Source organism: Natator depressus, chromosome 3 (assembly GCF_965152275.1).
Source record: "Natator depressus isolate rNatDep1 chromosome 3, rNatDep2.hap1, whole genome shotgun sequence".
Lineage (NCBI taxonomy): Eukaryota > Metazoa > Chordata > Testudines > Cheloniidae > Natator > Natator depressus.
The window spans coordinates 164,050,578-164,073,591 of record NC_134236.1 but is presented as its reverse complement, the minus strand read 5'-3'; the positions used below and the strand labels follow the sequence as shown (position 1 = coordinate 164,073,591).

Genomic DNA, 23,014 nt, shown 5'->3' with positions numbered 1-23,014 from the left:
GAGCCTGGGAGAGAAAATGCATTAGCTCTATGGCAACACTGAGAGGAGGACATAAACAAGTTAATGGAAAGTTTGTTGGGTATATGTTCTGCTCATATCTCACAGCATTTATACCTCTGATTTAAAATACTACCTACTGCAACCATAGTAGAGTAGTAATAAATATACAAATGTTTTTATCTTTCAGATTTTTGCCATTTTCTTCATGTCATAAAAAACAGGAGTATGACCCATTAATTCATACATCAAGTAAATATGGCCAAATGACTTATGGAATCAAACATTTCCGAGAAGAACACCATGAGAAATGGGTAGCAAACAAGGTGAGTCACTGTAATATGAAGCAAAGTGATAATTTTCTCGATTGTTATTTTATTAAAATCAGAAAGCATTGGGCCTGGTCCAAAGTTCATTGAATTCAATGGGAACATTTCCAATAACTCTGATGGGCACGGATTCAGGACTTCAAGTAATATAGTGGATTGTAATCTTTAAAGGTCGGATTCTACAAGATTCTGAGCTTCTTCAACTCTCTTTGAAGTCAACTGAAGTTAAGGGCACTCAGCACCTCCCAGCTGGTGCTTCGCACTTTATGGAATAAGGACCTAAAGTTATTGGGGGGAATATGCTTCTGATAAATGCCACATTACTTGCAGTACGTGCAAAAGATATCCTGTTTTATGTACTGCTTTTTCTGATCTGATAGAAGAATAAATATGAAACACATAAGTGAATACTACTGAAAATCTCAACAAAAAATGGAAATATTAACAAATGCTTTTCTTCTTCCATTTTCTGCTCAGTTTTAAAAATGAGTGAAGAGCTATAGTTTCCATAAGATATTTTCATCATTCTCTAATTTGTCAAAAACCATCTCAAGTCTTTCTAATTCCTAACATGATAGGATATGATGTTTCTCAAAACTTTTAACAGTGTATATATAAGTTCAACGGAAGGAATTCAATACAGGCTAGGATGTCAAAAGTTTAAAAGCTTCAGTCATGTAGAGCATCAGTCACAAAGCATGAAATGGAAAAAAGACAATTGAACAATTGCTTCTTGGCTGTTTTGTAAGTTCCTGTAAGTTTTGGGAAGCAAAGGATTCTGAATTTATGTAACCTCCCAGTGGACTTAGATTAAAGTGGATGAAAGAAAACAAAGTTATCACACACCAATTCCTGCTAAACCAGGGGCTGATTCTGTCAACAGGACTTCTTTGTACCCTGGGTGACGATTATCGGTCTTCTGGACATTTAAACAGTTTAGAGGGTCAGTGAGGATGCAATTAAAATGAATTAGAAATTTTTTTTTTAATGTTCTAACAGTACTGGATGTTCTTATCAGCTCTTTAAATAGTGTCAGTAGTAACTGTGTTAAGACATGTTTAATCACAGTTTTCAAGCATGTTTTCCCTGTAAGTGTACACCCAAGCCTACAAAATCTGTCTCCTATGTAAATATGTTGCTAAGTGAAAAGAAGCCAGAATTTTTTTATTGTTTTTCTCCTCTACTCCAGCAAAGCTTCTCGAAAGAAAGAAAGAATCATATTCCTCTTTTGTCTACAGCTACAGTGATAATACTGTAGCTAGCTAGCCTTCAGTCTGTTAAGGATATGCTTGCTCTCTCTCCCCTGCCATCTCTCCAGTTTTAAAACAGTTATCTGTACAAACATTTCAACTTGGTACTGAACATAAGAGTGAGAGTAAAAAGGAAAAACAAATTCTTGATTTTTTAAATAAGGTTTCTGGCGTCGATATTCGTTTTTGTGTTTTCCACCAGATGTCTGATTTGGAAATTAAGATCATTAATAAGCAAAAAGCAGTTCTTTTCCCAACTTTTACAGTCAGCAGAGTAAGACTTTGGTATTTTAACATAATAATTTTTATTAAACTGCATTGCAGTTAAATGCACATAGGCCAATTATTGAACCTTCTTTTACAAACAAACAAAAGGGGAGGGGCTGGATTGAGTTAAAACAAAATGAGTTACAAGTAGCATTGTTTGAAGCCAGCAGACATAGTGTAAGTAGGTTATAGAAAAGCTTCTCCAAACATTTTTTGCTGATATTCCTCAAGTCAGACCAGCAACAATTCTGTTTTTCCAATCCTGGGCATTTCTTGATAATATACATCATATAAGCTAGAAACTTAGCTGAGACCACCAAACTCATTTTTACTTGTGATCTTAGACAGTTTTCAACCTAAATCTCTAGAGGTGAACAGCTATATCCATTAACCCAATATGACATCTAGCCTTCCAACTACCAATTCTAAATCAATATGAAGCTTCAATTAGGAGGCACTTACAAACACAGAGAGCTAATAGGAAAGAAGTGCAGTTTCTTGACCTACCTGCTGCTTTTACTGGTCATTATCATCAGGAAAGAGTCTAAAAATCTCCATTCCTCACCACTTTTTTAGGGAAAGAGGCCCTATCAAAAAAGACCTAAGATCAGATTTTCATAATCACTCCCTTTAAAAGAGGAACTCTTTCTTTTTAAGCACCACTTTAAGTGATCTACAAATTTATTTCTTGGATATATGATTATGTTGTGCATAACTATACTGTACACAAGATAAGCATATATGCAGGAAATGCTGTGGAAGACACTTAACAAAATGGCAAACACCTTAATGCTGTCGAAAGCCTAAGGATCTTTCATCTCAGAATCTGTTACTCCCGTTTAGCACTTAACTGATTTTCCTACTTGGAATGTTTCAAACTTTGTATATAAACACAATTTATATGACAATCTGAGTGGATGATAACCCTGCTACGATATGCATTCAGCCTATCACTGCAGTAGTGCATTGGGAAAGGAAAAATACTATTTTTCTTGAAAAGTGATCGCCAACGACAGGGCAAGCCTACAAATTGTTGCACCAAGTCCTCCCAAAAAATCACCTTGATGGTGAATGGCCTCTTCAAGTGTTAATGAAAAATATGTTGAGCCTGTTCCAAATTATCTGTTAAAAAGCTAGCTTCCTTGTGTTTTATGGGTACATCATATTTAATTATAAATTGCTCAGACTTATACACAGGTTTGTGTATACTGTTAATTTTTAAAAAATCACAAAAAGATTTGAATCTGACTATATAACTACTTGTTTATTCTTTCCTCAATAGGATATCAATTAGGTGAATATTGGTTTACTATATTTCCTCTTGAATAAACAAGATGGGGTATAGCACATCCTTTCTCAGAACATCATAGCAGCTGTTCGTGAATGCGAGAACGTAAACGTTTTATTTCTACTTAGTAATAATCTCCAAACTGTTATCATATTCTATGACCATTTCAAAGACATCACCAAGTTAAGGGAAAAAATAGTGTTGTATTTACATTTTTCACTGAAAGCATACAAATAGGTAAAGAGAAATATTGCAACTGTTATGATAACTACTGTACTTGATTTTGGTTTCCACATTTGTAAAAACTGATAAATAATTTATGACTTCTTTTTTAACAACACACTTCTAAAGCCTTATAATTTTTTTTTCATTTATTTTTTATTTTTATTCATTTATTTATTTGCAAATGCTTTGGAATACCTTAGACCATATTTATATTAAGTGTGCAGTTTTAGTATTAAGAACCTACCAATCATCATGAGTTTAATCTATAATGATAGGTCTCGTGTAGTTGGACAGTCTGGGAATCAAATATACTAACTATAATTTTTTGGTTGTCAAAACACTCACATGTTCATATTTACTGAAGCAGAAATGCTATCCTACAGCTTTTAATCCAAATTGGAATTAGTTTGCATATGCATTTTAGATAACTGACTTTAATGGCACCATTTAATGTTTTCCTTGTTCGGGAAATTCAGGAAGTGACATTTTAAGATTTCCTTGTTGATAGAATCGTTCCTCATATGCCTTATTATAGGTGAATTACAACATGGCTGCAGCACTGTTTCATTATTTGCACATGCATTTTGGCCCTAAATACAATTTTATTATCTACAAAGCATAAAATATCCAAGTGCTCCAAAGAATTAATTTAGAGAACCTAAGCATATTGCACAGAACATAAAGTTGACCTTTACCGTCTACAGCTTTTGGAATAGAGTGGGATGTGGAACACATCATAGACTTAATGTGGCACAACGCTGTCTGCAGAAACTTGGGTGGGACTGTGACTGCCTGCCCATTGCACCCGATGATTGAATCTGCTGTCACCAGCATCCTGATAATAATGAACATTCGGCTTAACGACCGTGATTATGATTATCATAATTGATGTGCAAGTGCAGTGTGTGGGGATCATTACAGCTGAACTGTACAGCAGAGAAACATGCCTTAGTTATAGATAATTTTACTTTTATGCATTGATTGGGATAAAATATGCCTTTCAAGTTCAACAGGACAGCGTAATATAATTTTAGGAAGGTTTCTACATATATGAATTGATGATTATGAGCTTGCTGCAAAACAGCCACTCTAGCTGTTTGTTTTGAATGGTTTCATTCCATTAATAACAGCAAATAATTAAATAATTAGATATTTTCAAGGGGAAATATCTTATGAGTACAGCCTGCATTAATCAAATATCAAATTAAAAGTGTTTCTGATTGCTATGGCATTGCCTATGCTAGGAAAAAACAGGATATGTAATTCACCCCCAGTACAGCTCCACTGACAGTTGCAGCACTGGAAGCTGTATTGTAGACAGGACACAGGCATTTTTATCACTGTGTTGTGTAACCTGCAGAGCATGTGGTAAATATTCCTGTGCATTGTATACACTACAGTTTCCATCATTTTTGCCATCAGTGTAGAGTTACAGATCCAAATTTTGCCAGGGTAGATACAGTCATTAACAATTCATCAGAGACAGGATTTTTTTTTTTTAATTTTCCATGATAATGATTGCCTTCACCTGAGCTTGTAAAGAAATGCACAAGTATGTGAACAAAAGCCTACACTAACTATATATATACACACCATATGTATACATACATTATATATATATATATATATATATACGCATACCCAAATAAAAGTGTATTTGTACAGCAGATGTGAGTTTGTATAATGTGTATACATGTGTATGTATCATAGTGTATGTAATAACACTTGTTTACACGAGGACTACATTTCGTTTTTAAAAGCAAATTCTTTGCCCAAATATCCTGGCCTTGTTACTAGGCACAGCACCACGCTGTAGAACACACTCTTGAGCATGGATTGGATTGCCACAGAAAAGCTTGCACGAGGGGACTCAGGAAGAAAATCACTCTGAGCATCCCGTTGTGGAGTTCCTCATGCATTGATCCAGTGAGCTGGGATTTGTTCTCTTTAACAACAAACGACTGGGCATCAAACCCTATGGATTCACAAAACACCAGGACCATTTGCATGAAGGCTCTGTGCCTCTGCAACTGCTCTGGCTCCAACAGGCTACCACAGTGGCTAACTGGAGATTCATTACTAGAACTGGGCCAGAGGTCCCAACAGAAAATACAATACAGCCTGGAAATCTCTGTGGGGTAGGAAGTGTGCCTCTGACCTACCCACATCTACCTCCTCCTTCCCTATGTATACCTAGCACCTGCAGAGCACTGTCCGTGGAGCATTGCTGGGGTGGGGGGGAATAGTGTCCTTTCGAGGAAAAAATGTTTGTTTTTAAAAGTCAGTTTTATCAGGCCTGGGACCAAAACTACAAATGTATTCATCATAATTGTATGGTTATTGCATGGTGTCACTAACAGGACAGAGTTAAGATTGTTTGGGTGCCATAACTGTGCATTTCCAAACCTTATGATTTGTGAATTTCTTCAAAATGTAACCTTAACTCCACATATTCTGGATTTGTAATGCCTGTATTTTGGGATAATTACAAAATACATTTATTATTTTTTACCAATAACCTTACCCTCAACCTTAACTCCCTTTTAACATTTTTTCTGGGAATCTCCTAGTTGTTTTTTGTTTGTTTTGAGTTATAAAAAAAAATCATACAAAGATTACCCAATAAATAGAAAGTGAATGGCACCATGTGACATCTCTAATAAGTTAAAGATTTGTGGAATGATTACATCATTTTAATTTTTAAAAAAACTTTTAAGGCCAGATTTACTGGTATGCTCTGGTTGTTGTACAGCACTATGAATTACAAACACACAAGAAGGGACATTTGTAACGTTTTTGTGGGCCAGATTCTTGGTGCCCAGTTCAGCTGCTTTGTATTTCGCAACCAGTGTATGGCAGCTGAAAAGCTGGCCTAATAGGGCAGTTGGAAATTACCATAGTGTAGGGGAATTACCAGGTGGTATAGTCAGCATAGCTGCCTCCACTGCTACATAGAGGACATGTCAGAGTTGGAAAGGGTTGTTGCCAAATCATGCTGCTCTTCCAAGGCTAGAAGGGACCCTTGTGATATTCTAATCTGACATCCTCCATAGAACTTCCCCATAATAATTCCTAGAGCACGTCTTTTAGAAAAACATCCAATCTTGATTACGGTCTATCAATTCCTATATGGGGAACAAATATTTAATCAAGCAAAGAAAGGTATAACACAATCCAATGGCTGGAAGTGGAAGCTAGATAAATTCAGACTGAAAATAAGACATGCATTTTTAACAGTGAGAGTAATTAACCATTGGAACAACTTACCAAGTGTTGTTGTGGATTCTCCATCACAGAGCATTTTAAAATCAAGTCACCCGTTAACCTTCTCATTATTAAGCTAAATAGATGGAGCTCCTTCAGTCTATAAGACATGTTTTCTAATCCTTTAATCATTCTTGTGACTCTTCTCTGAATTCTCTTCATTTTTTCAACATCCTTCTTGAATTGTGGACACTAGAAATCTACACAGTATTCCAGCAGTGGTTGCACCAGTGCCAAATGCAGAGATAAAATAATCTCTACTTCTATTTGAGATTCTCCTGTTTATGCATCAAAGGATCAAATTAAACCTTTTGGCCACAATATCACACTGGGAGCTCATGTTCAGCTGATTACCCACTGCGACCCCCAAATCTTTTTCAGAGTCACTTCTTCCCAGGATAGAGTCCCCCATCCTATAAGTATGGCCGACATTCTTTGTTCCTAGATGTACACATTTACATGTAGCCATAGTAAAACGCATATTTTCTTGCATTCAAACAAGTGATCTAAATAGCTCTGAATCAGTGTTCTCCCCTCTTCATTATTTACCACTTGGATTTGTTAAGGAAAAGTTAGCACATGTGACTGCATTTTGGTTTGGGGCCCACCATTGTCCAAAAACAAGTACATCATGCACCAGGAGGCGTGTTCCTTAGCTACTGCATTCCTGTGAAAATCCTCCTCCTTGTCTCCAGCCTGCCTTGACTCCCAGTATCTGTTCTTTGTCAGTCCCTAAACTCCCTATCTCCTGGCCTTTGATGTGAGGCCTCCCATCCCGATAATAAAAGTTACTGATGCATGGCTTTAGGACCATGCTGTGTAATTAACATACTAGTTTAGCACGAGGAATGCACCAAGCAGGGATAGGTGGTAGATAAGAAAAGGGTTTGTTTATTGGCTAAGGTTTCCGATGCACGAGGGCAACATGCTTTGCTAAAAACTATATAACCTTTGTATAATCTGTATTCAGGGTCCCATCCTGGCTAGCAGGGGGGCACCACGCTCGAGCGTAATAAACTTAGTGTCTTTTGGGAACTCTGCAGTTGTGGATTTTGTTTATGTGCCTCAGCCTAGATTCGAACTGTGCGTGACCTATCCGGTATAATTCGCAGCATTTGTGTGCGTGTCCTACCAGGTGTAATTCGTAGCATTTGTGTGCGTGTCCTACCAGGTGTAATTCGTAGCATTTGTGTGCATGTCCTATTAGGTATAATTCGCAGCAGTTGTGTGCGTGTCCTCTCAGGTATAATTCGTAACAGATTATAAGGTGGATAGAAAGCTGGCTAGATCATCAGGCTCAATGGGTAGTGATCAATGGCTCCATGTCTAGTTGGCAGCCGGTATCAAGCGGAGTGCCCCAAGGGTTGGTCCTGGGGCCGGTTTTGTTCAATATCTTCATAAATGATCTCAAGGATGGCGTGGATTGCACCCTCAGCAAGTTTGCAGATGACACTAAACTGGGAGGAGAGGTAGATATGCTGGAGGGTAGGGATAGGATACAGACGGACGTAGACAAATTAGAGGATTGGGCCAAAAGAAATCTGATGAGGTTCAACAAGCACAAGTGCAGAGTCCTGCACTTAGGACGGAAGAATCCCATGCACCCCTACAGACTAGGGACCAAATGGCTCGGCAGCAGTTCTGCAAAAAAGGAACTAGGGATTTCAGTGGATGAGAAACTACTGGATATGAGTCAACAGTGTGCCCTTGTTGCCAACAAGGCCATTGGCATTTTTGGGACATTGCCAGCAGATCGAGGGACGTGATCGTTCCCTTCTATTCGACATTGGTGAGGCCTCATCTGGAGTACTGTGTCCAGTTTTGGCCCTACACTACAAGAAGGATGTGAAAAAATTGGAAAGCGTCCACCGGAGGGCAACAAAAATGATTAGGGGACTGGAACACATGACTTATGAGGAGAGGCTGAGGGAACTGGGATTGTTTAGTCTGCGGAAGAGAAGAATGCGGGGGGATTTGATAGCTGCTTTCAACTACCTGAAAGGGGGTTCCAAAGAGGATGGATCTAGACTGTTCTCAGTGGTAGCAGATGACAGAACAAGGAGTAATGGTCTCAAGTTGCAGTTGGGGAGGTTTAGGTTGGATATTAGGAAAAACTTTTTCACTAGGAGGGTGGTGAAGCACTGGAATGTGTTACCTAGGGAGGTGGTGGAATGTCCTTCCTTTGAGGTTTTTAAGGTCAGGCTTGACAAATCCCTGGCTGGGATGATTTAGTTTGGGATTGGTCCTGCAGGGGATTGGACTAGATGACCTCCTGAGGTCCCTTCCAACCCTGATATTCTATGATTCACTTTCTCAATTTCCATGTTATCTGCAATATTAAATATTAAAAATATTAAAAAATGTTAAATGATGTAGAGCCAAGAACAGATCCCTGTGGGACCGTTATTACTTGTGTAATTTAGAGCATCCCTTCAGCTGCTCCAAGTTATGCCTTGGACTTAATTAGTCCTTAGCTGGCCCCAAGATCTTACAGCCACCTTTCTTCCTCTTGCCCTGACCACAGCTCAGTCAAAACCAATGATCTGGCCCTGATTGTAAAGTCTGTGATATTTATGAAAAGCCATCTTTCACAGTCACTGTAGACCACATTTTTGTCTGCTGTGCGTTATCCTTCAAAATAAGCATTGTGAGTCAGACCCTCTGATGCACCCTAGTTTAAGAGTCACTTTTAAGATTCCCCATGCCTAAGCAGCTCCTGTAATACCCACACCTCTAGCCATTAGCACAGGAGGAGCACCAACTATCTATGCACCAGGAATCCCCAGCCCTTGGGACCCTGGACAGCTAGGATAAAATAAAGCAGCCCTGAGGATGCTTTGATTTATACCAGGGACCAGCCTAGTAGGCAAATGGTCCCAGGATAAGGGAAACATAAAACTGCCTTAAAGCTACTTTTGCATGCCTCTCCTGACCTGTGCCATATGCATCTCAGCCACAGCCTTAGATCTGGACCTAAGTTTTAAAGCCTCCACCAATGGTTTAAGTATCTTAAAGAGAAGTGCAATGTAAACTCTTGTCAATCTGATTGGGTTAACAGACAAAGCAGTCTGTCAATTTGATTTACATATTACTTAGTACACAACTTTCCATTATAGTATTTCCTTTTAGTAAATACTGTAATATACTTTTGTATACCATATATTTAAAAGGCAGAAAAATGTCACAGCAATCCTCATGAAATACCATGAAAGATACGCTGAATGTTAGCAATAGGTAACAATGGTAATTTACTATCTCTCGTTACCATATGTTGCATCATTCAGTCAGAGGAGAAAACAGTTGGTTTACATATTTGACAGTTTGCATAAACAGAGATTTCCCAGATTTCTGGTTGGAAGACTACATCATGTTTACTGAAATATGCTTTCTCTTGAAGACCACTTTGTCACTGATTTCATTAAGTCAAATGGTACTAGAGTTCCCATGGGAAAATGTTCTTGAGTTATAGATTATTCTTTCTGAGAAGATCCTAGAGGTCATCCTACTGGGGCTGCCTTTGAAAATGCTGCTCTTAAGAAATTCTGTAATGTAAATGATGGACTGATAACCAGATTATTAACCATAGGCAGGCAGTCAAGTTATTTTCGTAGGTGCATAAGGAAGGTTAAAATTGTGAGGCAAATTAAAATCCACAAAACGTATCTCAGGATATTATTTAACGAAGTGTAAAAAAGACAGTGTGAACAACTGAAAGGTTAAAAAGAAAGCCTGGAACAATTTTTTGTTGAAGGTTACTGGTGACTCTAAGAAAATAATAAGTTTGAAAGAATAATACAAAGTAGTAACTGGGAAGATTCGAGTCATTTAGTAAAGTTATTTGCATGAGAAAAGATACTGTCACCACTTTTCTAATCAAATCCACTCTAGTGGTTATTTGCAAAGGGTTTGTCAGCAACTAGTAGAACATTTTATAAAACCTGATTTTCAGTTCTGTAATTTCTCAGCGGGAAAATGCAGTCCCTTGATGATGATCCAGGGCTTTGAAGAATAAATTGATTCTAAAGAGAAAATTAGATGGTACTTATTATACTGTCTAACTAGCAATCCAGTGTCATTTGTCTGTTGGATGATAAATGTCTTGCTTTGCCTACCTTCTTCATTTAATAATGCAACTTGCATGTTAGTGGCATAGAAAGAAAATCATGTATTTTTATAAGAGCAAACTTTGTCCATCATTTCTTGTAGTACAGATTGAGGGGCAAGAATGTTTTAACTTTCCAAATAATTCTTCTTGTGCAAATTACTTAGATGTTATAAAGCTTTTGTTTAAACAGAATTACTTTGGAAATAGAGTATACCCTGTAATCCCTCCAGCACTCCAGAAAAGTAAATGCTTCCAGGTTTTTAATGTAAGGTTATCAACTGAATTGGGAGTTGTACTGGTTGATGAAGTTCCACCTTAAAAGAAGATTAAATAAACCATAAACAACAAGCAAATAAATAAATACAATTAGAACTGGGCATTCACTATCTTAATGATTCTCAGTTAGTTGGAACAACAGTTCTTCTTATCTGACAAGGGGACTATGTGAATCTATATGGAATTTTCTATGCAGTTTTGCACTAATTAATCAATATTCTTGGAAATTTAGAGCTCATTCCTGTAGCTGCCCCATGTGTGATGCTCCCACTGAAGTCAATTTAAGTCACATTGTCACTGAAGTCAACCTGGCTCTATTTTGAAGCCTGTGGGACTTCTGCATACACTGTGGCTGCAGATTCAGGCCTAGATAGTCTTAGAGGACATTCATCTGTCATTATGTTCCGAAGCAAATAGAATTGAAATGAAAGATGTCAAAAAGCTCTTTTGAGTTGTGTAGGAAATACATGGCATACAGAGTTATCATTAATGTAGCTCAATGAAAAGCATTCAAGATACAGGGCCAGATCCCCAGATGATGTAAATCACAGTTTAGCTCCATTGACTTCAATGGAGATGCACCGCTTTATATTAGATAAGGAGCTCTCCCATAATTCATACAATATTATAGGCAAAAAAACCTGATACCTGTTTTCAAGAAGAAATTTTCCAGGAGAAAGTTATTACCCAGTTTCCAGAGGGATGAGAAATATTATTTCATTATGGATTTACTGTACCCTATCTTCAACTTCAAAATTGACTGTGGGCTTAAAAACTCAGGGCCTGATTTGCCAGCACACTCTCCGGCTACGTTGTGCAGTCTTGAGAGCCCTCCCTCACATCCTGACCTGATGGCAAAGTATAATAGTAAATATTGTCCTGAGAGAGAAACTACTATATGATGCTGCTGCACTGTGCTTGAATATTTTTATGATTTATACTCAGTTGGATTAATAAGGCGTTATATCAGTTTTGGAGACAACACTTTTGGAGGTAGCTGCTTGTTATCTCTCATGGTATTAGTTTGATATAAGCTGGAAGTACTCTCCTCCATTTGAAATACAGATGATGAGTCAGACTCTAATCTCATTTACACAATTTTAAATGCAGAATCACTCTGGGTTTATACTCTGGAATATATTTCAAAGCTTCTGCATTAGAGAGAAGAGTTTACTTCTGTATACTCTTCACCAGCTCAGGTTAAATGAATTCACCTTGATAGATATAAGACCAGGTACCTCAGAGTTTCTGTTTGCATGAGTCTGCAAAAAGGCTTCTCCACTGTCTTATACGTTATGTAGTCATTGTTACCACCAGTGTGAATGAGTGGGGAAGTCTTGTACTAAACCCACTTTACACAGGTTTAAATGACTACAAAAGATGCAAGGCAGCGAAGAATCAGGATAGTAAAGTGAAAATAAGTAGATAAGAGACCGATTTTATTTAGAACAGCTTGGAAAAGGCATTATGATACTTTTAGCAGCATTTTTTTTTACAGTGAATCAGTTTGGGCAGGGTTCTACATTTTGGCCATTAGGAAGGAAACAAATAATAAAATTCCTGTCAGAAGGCTTTGAGGCGTGTTCAGATCTCTGAGATGTAGTTATATGAAAGAATGAAAGCTAAGTGTTAAATGCCACTGTGTACCAACCACTGTATGTCCTGCTGTTTTGTTAGTAATACTATGTAGGTGTGAGAGACTCAGACCTAAAAGAAAGAACAAGTCAATCAAACAATAAAAAGCTCTGCATATTAAAACAGACTTTGTACCCTCATGTGAAGCTGCTTGATTGAGCAGTGCAGTGTCAACCATGTCTTTCTTCTAATGCTAAAAGTAATGCACATAGACAGAGTGACAATCAGAGTACAGCCTCCCATCAGCTGTAATTAATCTTTTAGTTAACAAAGACTAGAAAAGCCTCTCATCAGCCTCTTCTGAAGTCTGAGGGACCCTGTTTTTTGATGTTTGCATTCTGAGTAAAATTGTCCCCACCAGTTCTAACAAATTGAAACACCAGGCTAATTATGGCGGCTAATGAAGTGTGTGGAATGGTCACAGCTTGTCGTGAAACTGTTCCTTCAGCTCAGATTAGAGTTTCATCAATCACTTTTTTAAACTGATCCAGAATTGCTTCTGCCCAGTGCTTGGCATTTTTAATGCTGTTTCTGTAATTGGTTTTTTCCCCAAAGCTTAGACTGTTTTTTGAAATATTACATTCTCAGGACAGGACTTACAAACTCTAGTTTATAAAAAAACATTTCATTATTGCCTCTATCAGCTGATCAAGTGGTAGAAAGCTAATAAAAGGAGCACAAATATAAAATTTGATATATTGCTTTTAATCCAGCTAAAGGTAGCAATAAAGCATATATACGTATATGTATATGAATCATTATTACTGTGGACTGGCTGTATACTGCAATCATATGAGACATGGTTTGTGGGCTAGATGGTTCAAATCCCACCAAAGGACTTAAATGAAATGAATGTGTTGGTCTTAGCTTATTTCCTAGTGGATTGCAGCCCTCCATATATCATTCAACATAGTTTGGCGTGATTTGTAGTTTTTGCAGATGTCCAGGCCTTTGGCAGCAGGAAGACCAAAATGTCTTACTATTTAAAGAATTTGAACACTCTGGTCAAAACTGACGTCTTCAGAAACATATGGGAAGCTTTACAATATAACTCATACAGCTACTAGCCTGTCAGTGAACAAAGTAACATATAACAATTTTTAAACATTCCCAGTTCCTGTTCATTTATAAAATTTTGATTTACTGCATTGGCATTCTACTATACAGTATTTCTTTGGGAGTTCTGTGTAGATGTTAAAAAATACATAGGACTAAATTCTGTTCTCCAACATGCACATTGGAGGATATAATTTAATCTGTGCATTATCCACCTTAAAAATGAAATAAACATTTATGCGCTTGGTACTATAACTACTTGTGTTTGAATCAGAGGTTGTGGAGACTACTGCACACATGCACATCAAAATCACATCAGAAGGGAAAATAATTTTAGCTTTATTAAAAGCTATTATTATTTATATTAAAAATCAGAAATTAAATTTGTGCTAACACATCTAGTATATTGCATTTTTCTGAACACTGTACCATCAGTGATATAATATTTGACAAGTATCAAGTTTCTTCAAGTAGTGTCTCTGTGGGTGCTCCACTTCAGGATACAACTGCACTCTGTGCCTTTGATCAGAGATTTTTGGTAGCAGTGTTCATTCGGCCCGCGCATGTGCCCCACACATCCTCATGCCCCATGCCAAGGCTATATGGGGCTGCACAGGCGAACCACCCCCAGTTCCTTCTCATCCGCATTTGGCCTGAGACAGAATCTACTGTGTGCCATTTCTCTAATATTCAGCTTTTTTCTCAGATAGTTACCTTATACTTACTTACCTTATAGTGTTATAGTTGTCGGAACAACTGTTCCCCTTGTTTTTCTTTTCTTTCTTAAAAAGGTTATTCATAAAGGTATATACTTAGGAGATTTCCCCTTCTAAGGGTTACATTTTCATTAGTTTTTCCTTGGGAATGGTAGACTCCCCAGCACTCAAGAGTGCCTTTACTATCTGAGTAATACTTGTATCTCCAGTGAGCGCAAGATCTCACTTCCTTCAAGGGTCGATCCCCCCAAAACAGAGAAATTACGTTTAAAGTCCTAATGATGGAGCAAGCTTTATGTCCAGCTTAGGATCCAGGAGCAGATGACCCTCTCTACATAGACCTCCCAGTACAGCTAGTCACCAGAGATCAGAAGCGAGGTAGGCAGTACCACAGCAGCAAGTACATCTGTGGTACCAAAGCCTTCATCTACATCTGCCTCTAAGCAGACGGAGGTAAGGAGTAAATCTCCAAGGAGCTCCTAGTCACCATCTCAGAAGAAGGCTATGGAGCCCTTAGGTCCAAAGATGAGCTCTATGCAGGCTCCAGGTGAGGCCAGTACACAAAGGTGAAAAGGAGTCAGTCATCTAAGAGAGACTTGGCACCAAATTCAGATACCCATACCCAGAGCGACAGAGACAGGGTTGAAAAGACCAAGCCTGTCCCTGAATAACACTCAGTACCGATAAATAGAAAATGAGTGGCACCAAAGACTGTTCATCTACCTACAGTACCAAGGAAACCAACACCAACTCACTCCCATACCAAACACTTGGTACCAGCTATATCAGTACCAGAGCCATCCTCCACAGGTTACCACTCGGCCCAAACTTTGATACTGTTAATACAGTGAGAGTTTAGGTACCCTGATAATCTGATAATATCTTCTGAGCTGGAGTCTCCTCTATTAACTGGGGGGTTTGTCAATGTCAAGATTCTCTCAGTCACCAAGCCCTCTATCACCTAGAACAGTGTTTCTCAACCTTTTTGATTCCAGGGACCAGCTTGCTGCCTTCCTAATCTGTCTGGGAGATCTCAGGGACTGGTGCCAGTCCACAGACCGGTTGTTGAGAAACACTGACCTAGAGTACCACACTTGCCCTCATCTGTTTTGCAAACGATACAGCTATCTCCCCGCTTAGAGTATGTGGAAGAGGACTGTCAAATTTTGGTGCAGGTTCTTCTACCTATTATAGAATACCTCCCTCTCTCGCTCCTATACTGACATATTACAGGAGGATAGCCTTCAAATGAGACACACATAGAAGGAAAACAGATGGCTGCCTCCACCTATGCCATTTGGGCCCCCTCAGTGGCCCTGTTGGGACCAGTGGGCGTTCTATCACCAAGAATTCACATTGAGGTCCTTGCAACACTGGAGGGAACAGAGAAGAGCCCATTTTGCTCAACCCCTTTCCACTTATGCCAGAAAAGAGACCTTTGAGGAGCAAGAGCTAATAAGGACATGACACCTTTTACTAATATTTCTTCCTCACCACTTGAAGCTGTCGTGTCTCAACACCTTCTGTGGCAGATGCCTCCAGGCAGTTTCAGAAACTGATGAAGTGGATTGCTGACATGCTGCAGATTCCCTTAGAGGAGGTTCGGGAAGTCCACCATAAACTCCAAGATATTTTCCATACTTGGATATCTATAAAGATTGCCATTCTAGTTAATGAAGCTTTTATGGAGCCCACTAAGATGGTATGGCAAACTTCACTACCGTACCACTTACCTGCAAGAAGGTGGATAAAAAGTATTATTTTCCTGCTAGGGAACTGGAGTTTCTATTTTTTTCCCTAATAGTGGAGGCCGTTAATGAACAAGGCAGACAGCATAACTCAAAGTCACCCCCCTACAGTAAGGAACACCAGAGGCTTGATCTTTTTGGTCATAAATCCTATGCTGCAGCCACACTTCAGTTCAGAAGAGCAAACAAAGACATTGTGCCAGGCCTCCTTGTATGTGGCAGATACCACAGCATAGCCTATTTCCAGTGCAGTGGTCATGAGAAGAGCATATTGGCTACAGGTGTTCGGCTTTCCAGGAGAGCTTTAGAGTACTGTCGAAGACTTCCCTTTTGATAGTCACAAGCTTTTTGCAGACTTGACAGATATATCTTTCCACATGGTGGACTCGAGAGCCACACTGTGATCCCTAGGGATTACTCTCCTGTAAATAAAAGGAGATTTAGTAGGAATCAGACCCCTGTTCAACAGATTGTATACCATCTGAAGCCCTGCCCAAGAGACCAAGATGCTCAAAAAAAGAAACCTCCTTCAGCTACAACTACATCTTCTCAGCCATTCCTCCTACAGTAGCAATAATATCAGACACTTCACTTTTGGGTTGCAGGGCACATCTGGGACCTCATAAGGTACAGGGAAGTTGGTCACTACAAGAGCAGCTTCTCAATTAATCTTTCGGAATTGAGAGCCATCAAAACTGCTTGCCTACACTTCTACCACTAATCAAATCTAAGTCAGTAAAGATGGACAGACAACGTGGCATGCATGTATTAAATCAATCATCAGGGAGGCTCACGTTTCCATCTCTCTGTTCCAAAAGCGATAAACTCTGGAATTGGTGCATAGCCAACCACATAGTCATCTCAGCTTTTACATTCCCAGCTATTCAGAACACCATGGCAGATGACCTCAGCAGCCATTTCTTTTTAAATTACAAACAGGAACTGAACTCCAGAATCCTCCACAATTTAGTCTTAGCCCGGGGGTTAGTGGAGGTTGATCTGTTTGCCATGACAGCCAATGCAAAATTCATTAGGTATCACTCCAGAGGGGGTCTTGATCCCCAATCCAGATGTAAGCAGGGTCTGAATGAGTTTCCCCCTGACATTTAGTGATGATCTGGTGGAAAAGAGTTCAGGAACAGACTATATTTGCATAAACACACCTACCCTGCCTAGGAATTCAGCAGAGGGATCTGCTTTGCCAAAGTGATCAATTTTGGCTGGTGGTGGGTTACAAGTCACTTTAGTACTGAGTGTAGGGATAATGAAATGCTATCCTGATTGTATGAGTAAAGGACAGCATAATTGTACTTAGCCTTCCCTGACTGCTAGGGTCCCCCTCAACTGAATCTCACTTGCTAAGCAGTGGGTAGGGATGCCAAATGCCATTGAAAGAGAGAGAGGGTGGCGATAGGTGTTCCTGCCTGGTGGTGTGGGCTCTGCCTAAGGAGTTCTAGACACCATTTTAATCTCCCCCACTCTGCTTAAAGACAGCACTAATTAGACTCAATTGAGAGTCCTTGTTTTGTTTAGTGATTTCTAGAGCTGAAATCACTGATGATCAGGTCTAAGTGCTAAGCCTTAGACCTGGTGTGGGACAGCATTTCAGTGAAACAGACTGCGCTACCTGCACTAGCAGGGAGGTTCCCACTAATTGCTGAAATCAGTGAGAGCTGAGTTAAGTGATGGGACCTCAAGACGCAGCATCGCAGAGAGTGCAGTAGAGAGGCAAGTGGCAGCAGAGAAGCAATGGCACAGCGGATGACAGTGCAGCAGCCCACAGTGGTGGCACCAGGCAGTGATGCAGAGTGAATGGTGGCAACTGTGAGCCCATTGCAGTGGAGGGAGAGGCGAATGACGTGTTAAAGGAACATTTGTTTGTCAGACTGTCACACTGCAAGGTGAGATACTGAGGCAAAGGGTGCTGCTTAACATACTCTGGGGTGGATGTTTGCTCATGGTCATATGCATTCGAACCATGGTCGTGGTATTTTCCCAAATTAATGCTGGGTTCCTTTTCCCTTTTATTAAAAGTTTTCTTTGCTATACACAGACTCCAGGCTTGCAAGTGGGGAAGTACTGCCTCTTAGAGGTGCCTGAGGTGGTTTTAATTTTCCCATATTGGGTGTGGGCTGGAGACGGTTCTGTTTTGTACTGTTAAGAGGAACCTCTAGATATCAAACCCGACTCTTTGTTGCTGCCAATTCCACCTGGCATGAAGTGTACGTATCAGAGACATGTTCCTCATCTCACAGACAAAAGGACTTTCCTATTCATATCCACCAACACTATTACTGTTAAAGGTTCTCAGCAAGATCAAACAAGATTGAGCCAGTCATATTGATTCCACAAATGAGGCCAAGACAGGTCTAGTATCCTTATTTGATCCGACTCACCCTCTCTACCCTTTGTGAAGGCTTCCGATCAGTCCTTGCCTACTGACCCAGAATGCTGGTCGAACACTTTACCCCAAGCTGCAGGTTCTGAGGCTCCAAGCATGGTTCCTCAGTGGTTCTCAGGAATAGAGATAACCCATTTTTCAGAAGTACAAAACATCTTATTAAATAGTAGACAAGAACTGACAAGAAATACCTTCAGAAATGGAAATATTATCATCTTTGGTGTAACAGCCAGATTTCACCAACTTGCTCTTCTCTTCCCAGGAGAATTATGCGTTAGAACTGAAAAATCATCTCTTTTCCTTGAATTCCATTATGGTTCACTTAGCAGCAACAACAGCTTTTCACACACCGATAGGAGGGTTTTCACTCTTCGCTCACCCTACTCTGGCAAGATTCCTAAGAGGTTTATCGACTGTCTCCCCACTAATCAGAGTTCATATGCTGAGCTGAGACTTGAACCTAGTACTTAACTGCATTACGAAACATGGTTTTGAGCCACTAGTTACATGTTCTTTATTAGATTTATCAGTGAAGACAGATTTCCTGGTAGCAAAGGTTGGGAGAACTGGGGGCCTTAATGGCAGACCCTCCATTTATGATATTCATCAGAGAGAAGTGCTACGGACATATCCAAAATATTTTGCCTAAGGTATTTCATATTAATCCCTTCATATTTCATATTAATCAAACCATTCAACTCCCATTTTCCCCCAAAACAGCACCAGACTAGTCAAGAAGCCATATTCCATACCCTAGTTGTCAGGAGGACACTAACCTTCTGCCTAGATAGGACCTAACCATATAGAAGATCTCCTAGACTATTTGTATCCATTGCAGACAGAATCACAGAATCATAGGTCATCTAGTCCAGTCCCCTGTATTCGTGGCAGGACTAATTATCTAGACCATTCCTGACAGGTGTTTGTCTAACCTGCTCTTAAAAATCTCCAATGATGGAGATTCCACGATCTCCCTAGGTAATTTATTCCAATGCTTAACCACCCTGACAGTTAGGAATTTTTTCCTAATGTCCAACCTAAACCTCCCTTGCTGAAATTTAAGTCCATTGCTTCTTGTCCAATCCTCAGAGGTTAAGAAAAACATTTTTTTCCTGCTCCTTGTAACAACCTTTTACATACTTGAAAACTGTTATCATGTCCCCTCTCAGTCTTCTCTTTTCCAGACTAAACAAACTCAAGTTTTTCAATCTTCCCTCATAGGTCATGTTTTCTAGACCTTTAATCATTTTTGCTGCTCTTCTCTGGACTCTCTCCAATTTGTCCACATCCTTCCTGTCAAGGTTCCTCCCCCACTCTGAACTCTAGGGTACAGATGTGGGGACCTGCATGAAAACCCTCCTAAGCTTATCTTTACCAGCTTAGGTCAAAACTTCCCCAAGGTACAAAATATTCCACCCTTTGTCCTTGGATTGGCCGCTACCACCACCAAACAAATACTGGTTACTGGGGAAGAGCTGTTTGGACACGTCTTTCCCCCCAAAATACTTCCCAAAACCTTGCACCCCACTTTCTGGACAAGGTTTGGTAAAAAGCCTCACCAATTTGCCTAGGTGACTACAGACCCAGACCCTTGGATCCTAAGAACAATGAACAATCCTCCCAACACTTGCACCCCCCCTTTCCTGGGAAATGTTGGATAAAAACAGGTTTCAGAGTAACAGCCGTGTTAGTCTGTATTCGCAAAAAGAAAAGGAGGACTTGTGGCACCTTAGAGACTAACCAATTTATTTGAGCATGAGCTTTCGTGAGCTACAGCTCACTTCATCGGATGCATACTGTGGAAATTGCAGAAGACATTATATACACAGACACCATGAAACAATACCTCCTCCCACCCCACTCTCCTGCTGGTAATAGCTTATCTAAAGTGATCATCAAGTTGGGCCATTTCCAGCACAAATCCAGGTTTTCTCACCCTCCGCCCCCCCACAGACAAACTCACTCTCTTGCTGGTAATACCCCATCAAAAGTGACCACTGTCTTCACAATGTGTATGATAATCAAGGTGGGCCATTTCCTGCAGAAATCCAGGTTCTCTCACCCCCTCACCCCCCTCCAAAAACCACACACACAAACTCACTCTCCTGCTGGTAATAGCCTATCCAAAGCGACCACTCTCCTTGCAACCTGCATGAAAATCAAAGTGGGCCATTTCCAGCACAAATCCAGGTTTTCTCACTCCCCCACCCCCATACACACACAAACTCACTCTCCTGCTGGTAATAGCTCATCCGAAGTGACCACTCCCCCTACAATGTGCATGATAATCAAGGTGGGCCATTTCCAGCACAAATCTAGGTTTTCTCACACCCCCCCCACACACACACAAACTCACTCTCCTGCTGGAGGTGGTGTCCAAAATCACTGGTGGGCCTGCAGCTAGCAAGGGCCACTTTTGTATTCATGCCCTCTATTCTCTTCCACAGGTTGATCATATTTTCAAAGAGGGAAAACTGGAACACCATTCAAGGATGTCACAGGGATGTCTTTTGGTAGGGGATAAGGAAAGTTTGTACGGAAGTAAAAGAGAGGGACACCCCCTTGCCTCTTCCAGTGCCTCCACCATTCAGAATGGAAATCTGGGGTGCTTAATAGTACAGGGCAGTTAGGAGAAAAACCTGCACTTATACCTTCATGTTCTCTCCTAGTCCCTACCTCTCCCTTTCAAATCTAGCTCTTACCCTACCATTTCCCTCAACTGTTTCCCCTCTGATACATACAACCCCAATTCACTCAACCCTTCCTTCACCAGATGACTCCATTCCCCTCTGCACTGAATCCTGCCTGCCCAGCCCATCCTCCTTCAAGCTCACAACCTCTTCAAATCTCCTTAGCTCTCCAAAATTCCCACCTGCTCATAAACACATGCATGCACACAAACATCCCTATCTCCTAATACCTCCTCTTCCTGCTTAATCTCTCCATAGTTCAGAACCACTTCTTTATCTCTGAATTCTTAACTACCCAACATACCCCTCCTGATACAGAAAAATCAGTCCTCAGACCCTTGTCTTCTCTACTTAACACCCATCACCAGAATCAGAAACCATGTAAACCATATCAGAACCATCCCCAGCACTTGTTGCTGAGTCTGAAGCAGCAGGATCAGAGGCTCCAGAGAAGAACTCTGGCTGCAGGGAGCAAGGAATCTTATATTCTGAATTAGCCCCACAGAAATATGCATTCCCTGCTCTGTGCCTTTTCCCTCTGCTCCCTGTAGCCTGTGTGTTACACCTCCATCAGAAATCCTCGGGGGGCAACAGATAGTACTGTACAACGCAGTATTTCAGCCACGCAGTTGTGGTATTATTGATGAGATTTAGCCTCATTAGCCCCTAAATGCCACCTACTGCTGGTTCTTCCAAAACATACATATATATATATATATATATATATATATATATAAATCGAGAGAGAGAGGACAGGATAAAAATAAAACAGTAAATACCCTGAAATGGCTGGAACCATGTCAACATGGCCTAAAAGATTTCTGAGTAAGGGAAGACTGATACCAAATAAATAACAGCCAGCTGAGTTTGTTTATGAACCTTATGCACACAAATACTCAAGTATACCCAGTCTTTGTGCATGCAAATGGCCACTTAGATGCCTATCTGACCATATGCATGTGAAAATACCTGCTGTGACTGCCCCAGAAGGTATTTGTATATATCAACTGGGCACACACAAATGTATGCGTAAATCTATTATCATATTTACACATTACACACACACACTATAAAATATATTTGTAGGATAGAGGTCCTGAGGACTAAATAGCTTGTTTAGGGTGTCTGATGTGTTTTCATTCAGCAAAAATATTTCAGGACTACTGTGGTGCACTATTCTAAAAGGCGGACAACTTGTATCATGACTAGAGCTGGTTGAATCCCAGTATATCTGTTTCACTAGAATTTCTGAGATTTCAAATTAGAGCAAAAGCAAATATTTTATAAATTACTTGCAAAATGGACATTCCCAAAAATGTCAGTTTCAGAAAATTTTCATGTTGGAATTTTGAAATTTTGATTCAAATTTTATTTTATATATTTTCCACATTATAGTATTTTTATATTTACATTATTTCATAACATCACTAGTAGTAGTGCATACGATGCATTATTACAACTAATATAATAATACAATATAATGGAATAGATTATTTCAACTATTATTTTTATTTAAAAAATAAAAGGACGGAGTGCTAAAAGTAGCCACTTTGGAAATATATTTAATAGCAATGCTTTAGTCATATATGGGGAAAAATAAGAACTTCTCAGGGGCTATGGATAGATCTCTTCCACCCCAGCCCGTCCCTGCCCTCATTTCTCCCCACCCTCATTTCCCCCCACCCCTATATCCAGTGGCCACTGAGCGATTTAATCAGTTGCATCCATGGTTTTGAAGAGGAGGAACAGGTTATGTGAACAGTGAGG

The 23,014-nt window shown here is 39.8% G+C and overlaps 1 protein-coding gene across 1 annotated transcript in view; it reads left to right on the top strand.

Annotated features, from left to right (window-relative positions):
* Nucleotides 1–23,014, top strand: part of SPATA17 (spermatogenesis associated 17) — a 144,786-nt gene that overhangs the window by 109,426 nt on the left and 12,346 nt on the right. Inside the window, exon 9 of the mRNA XM_074947117.1 lies at nucleotides 188–323. Coding sequence (XP_074803218.1) covers nucleotides 188–323 — 136 coding nt within the window. The remainder of the gene's footprint in view (nucleotides 1–187; nucleotides 324–23,014) is intronic.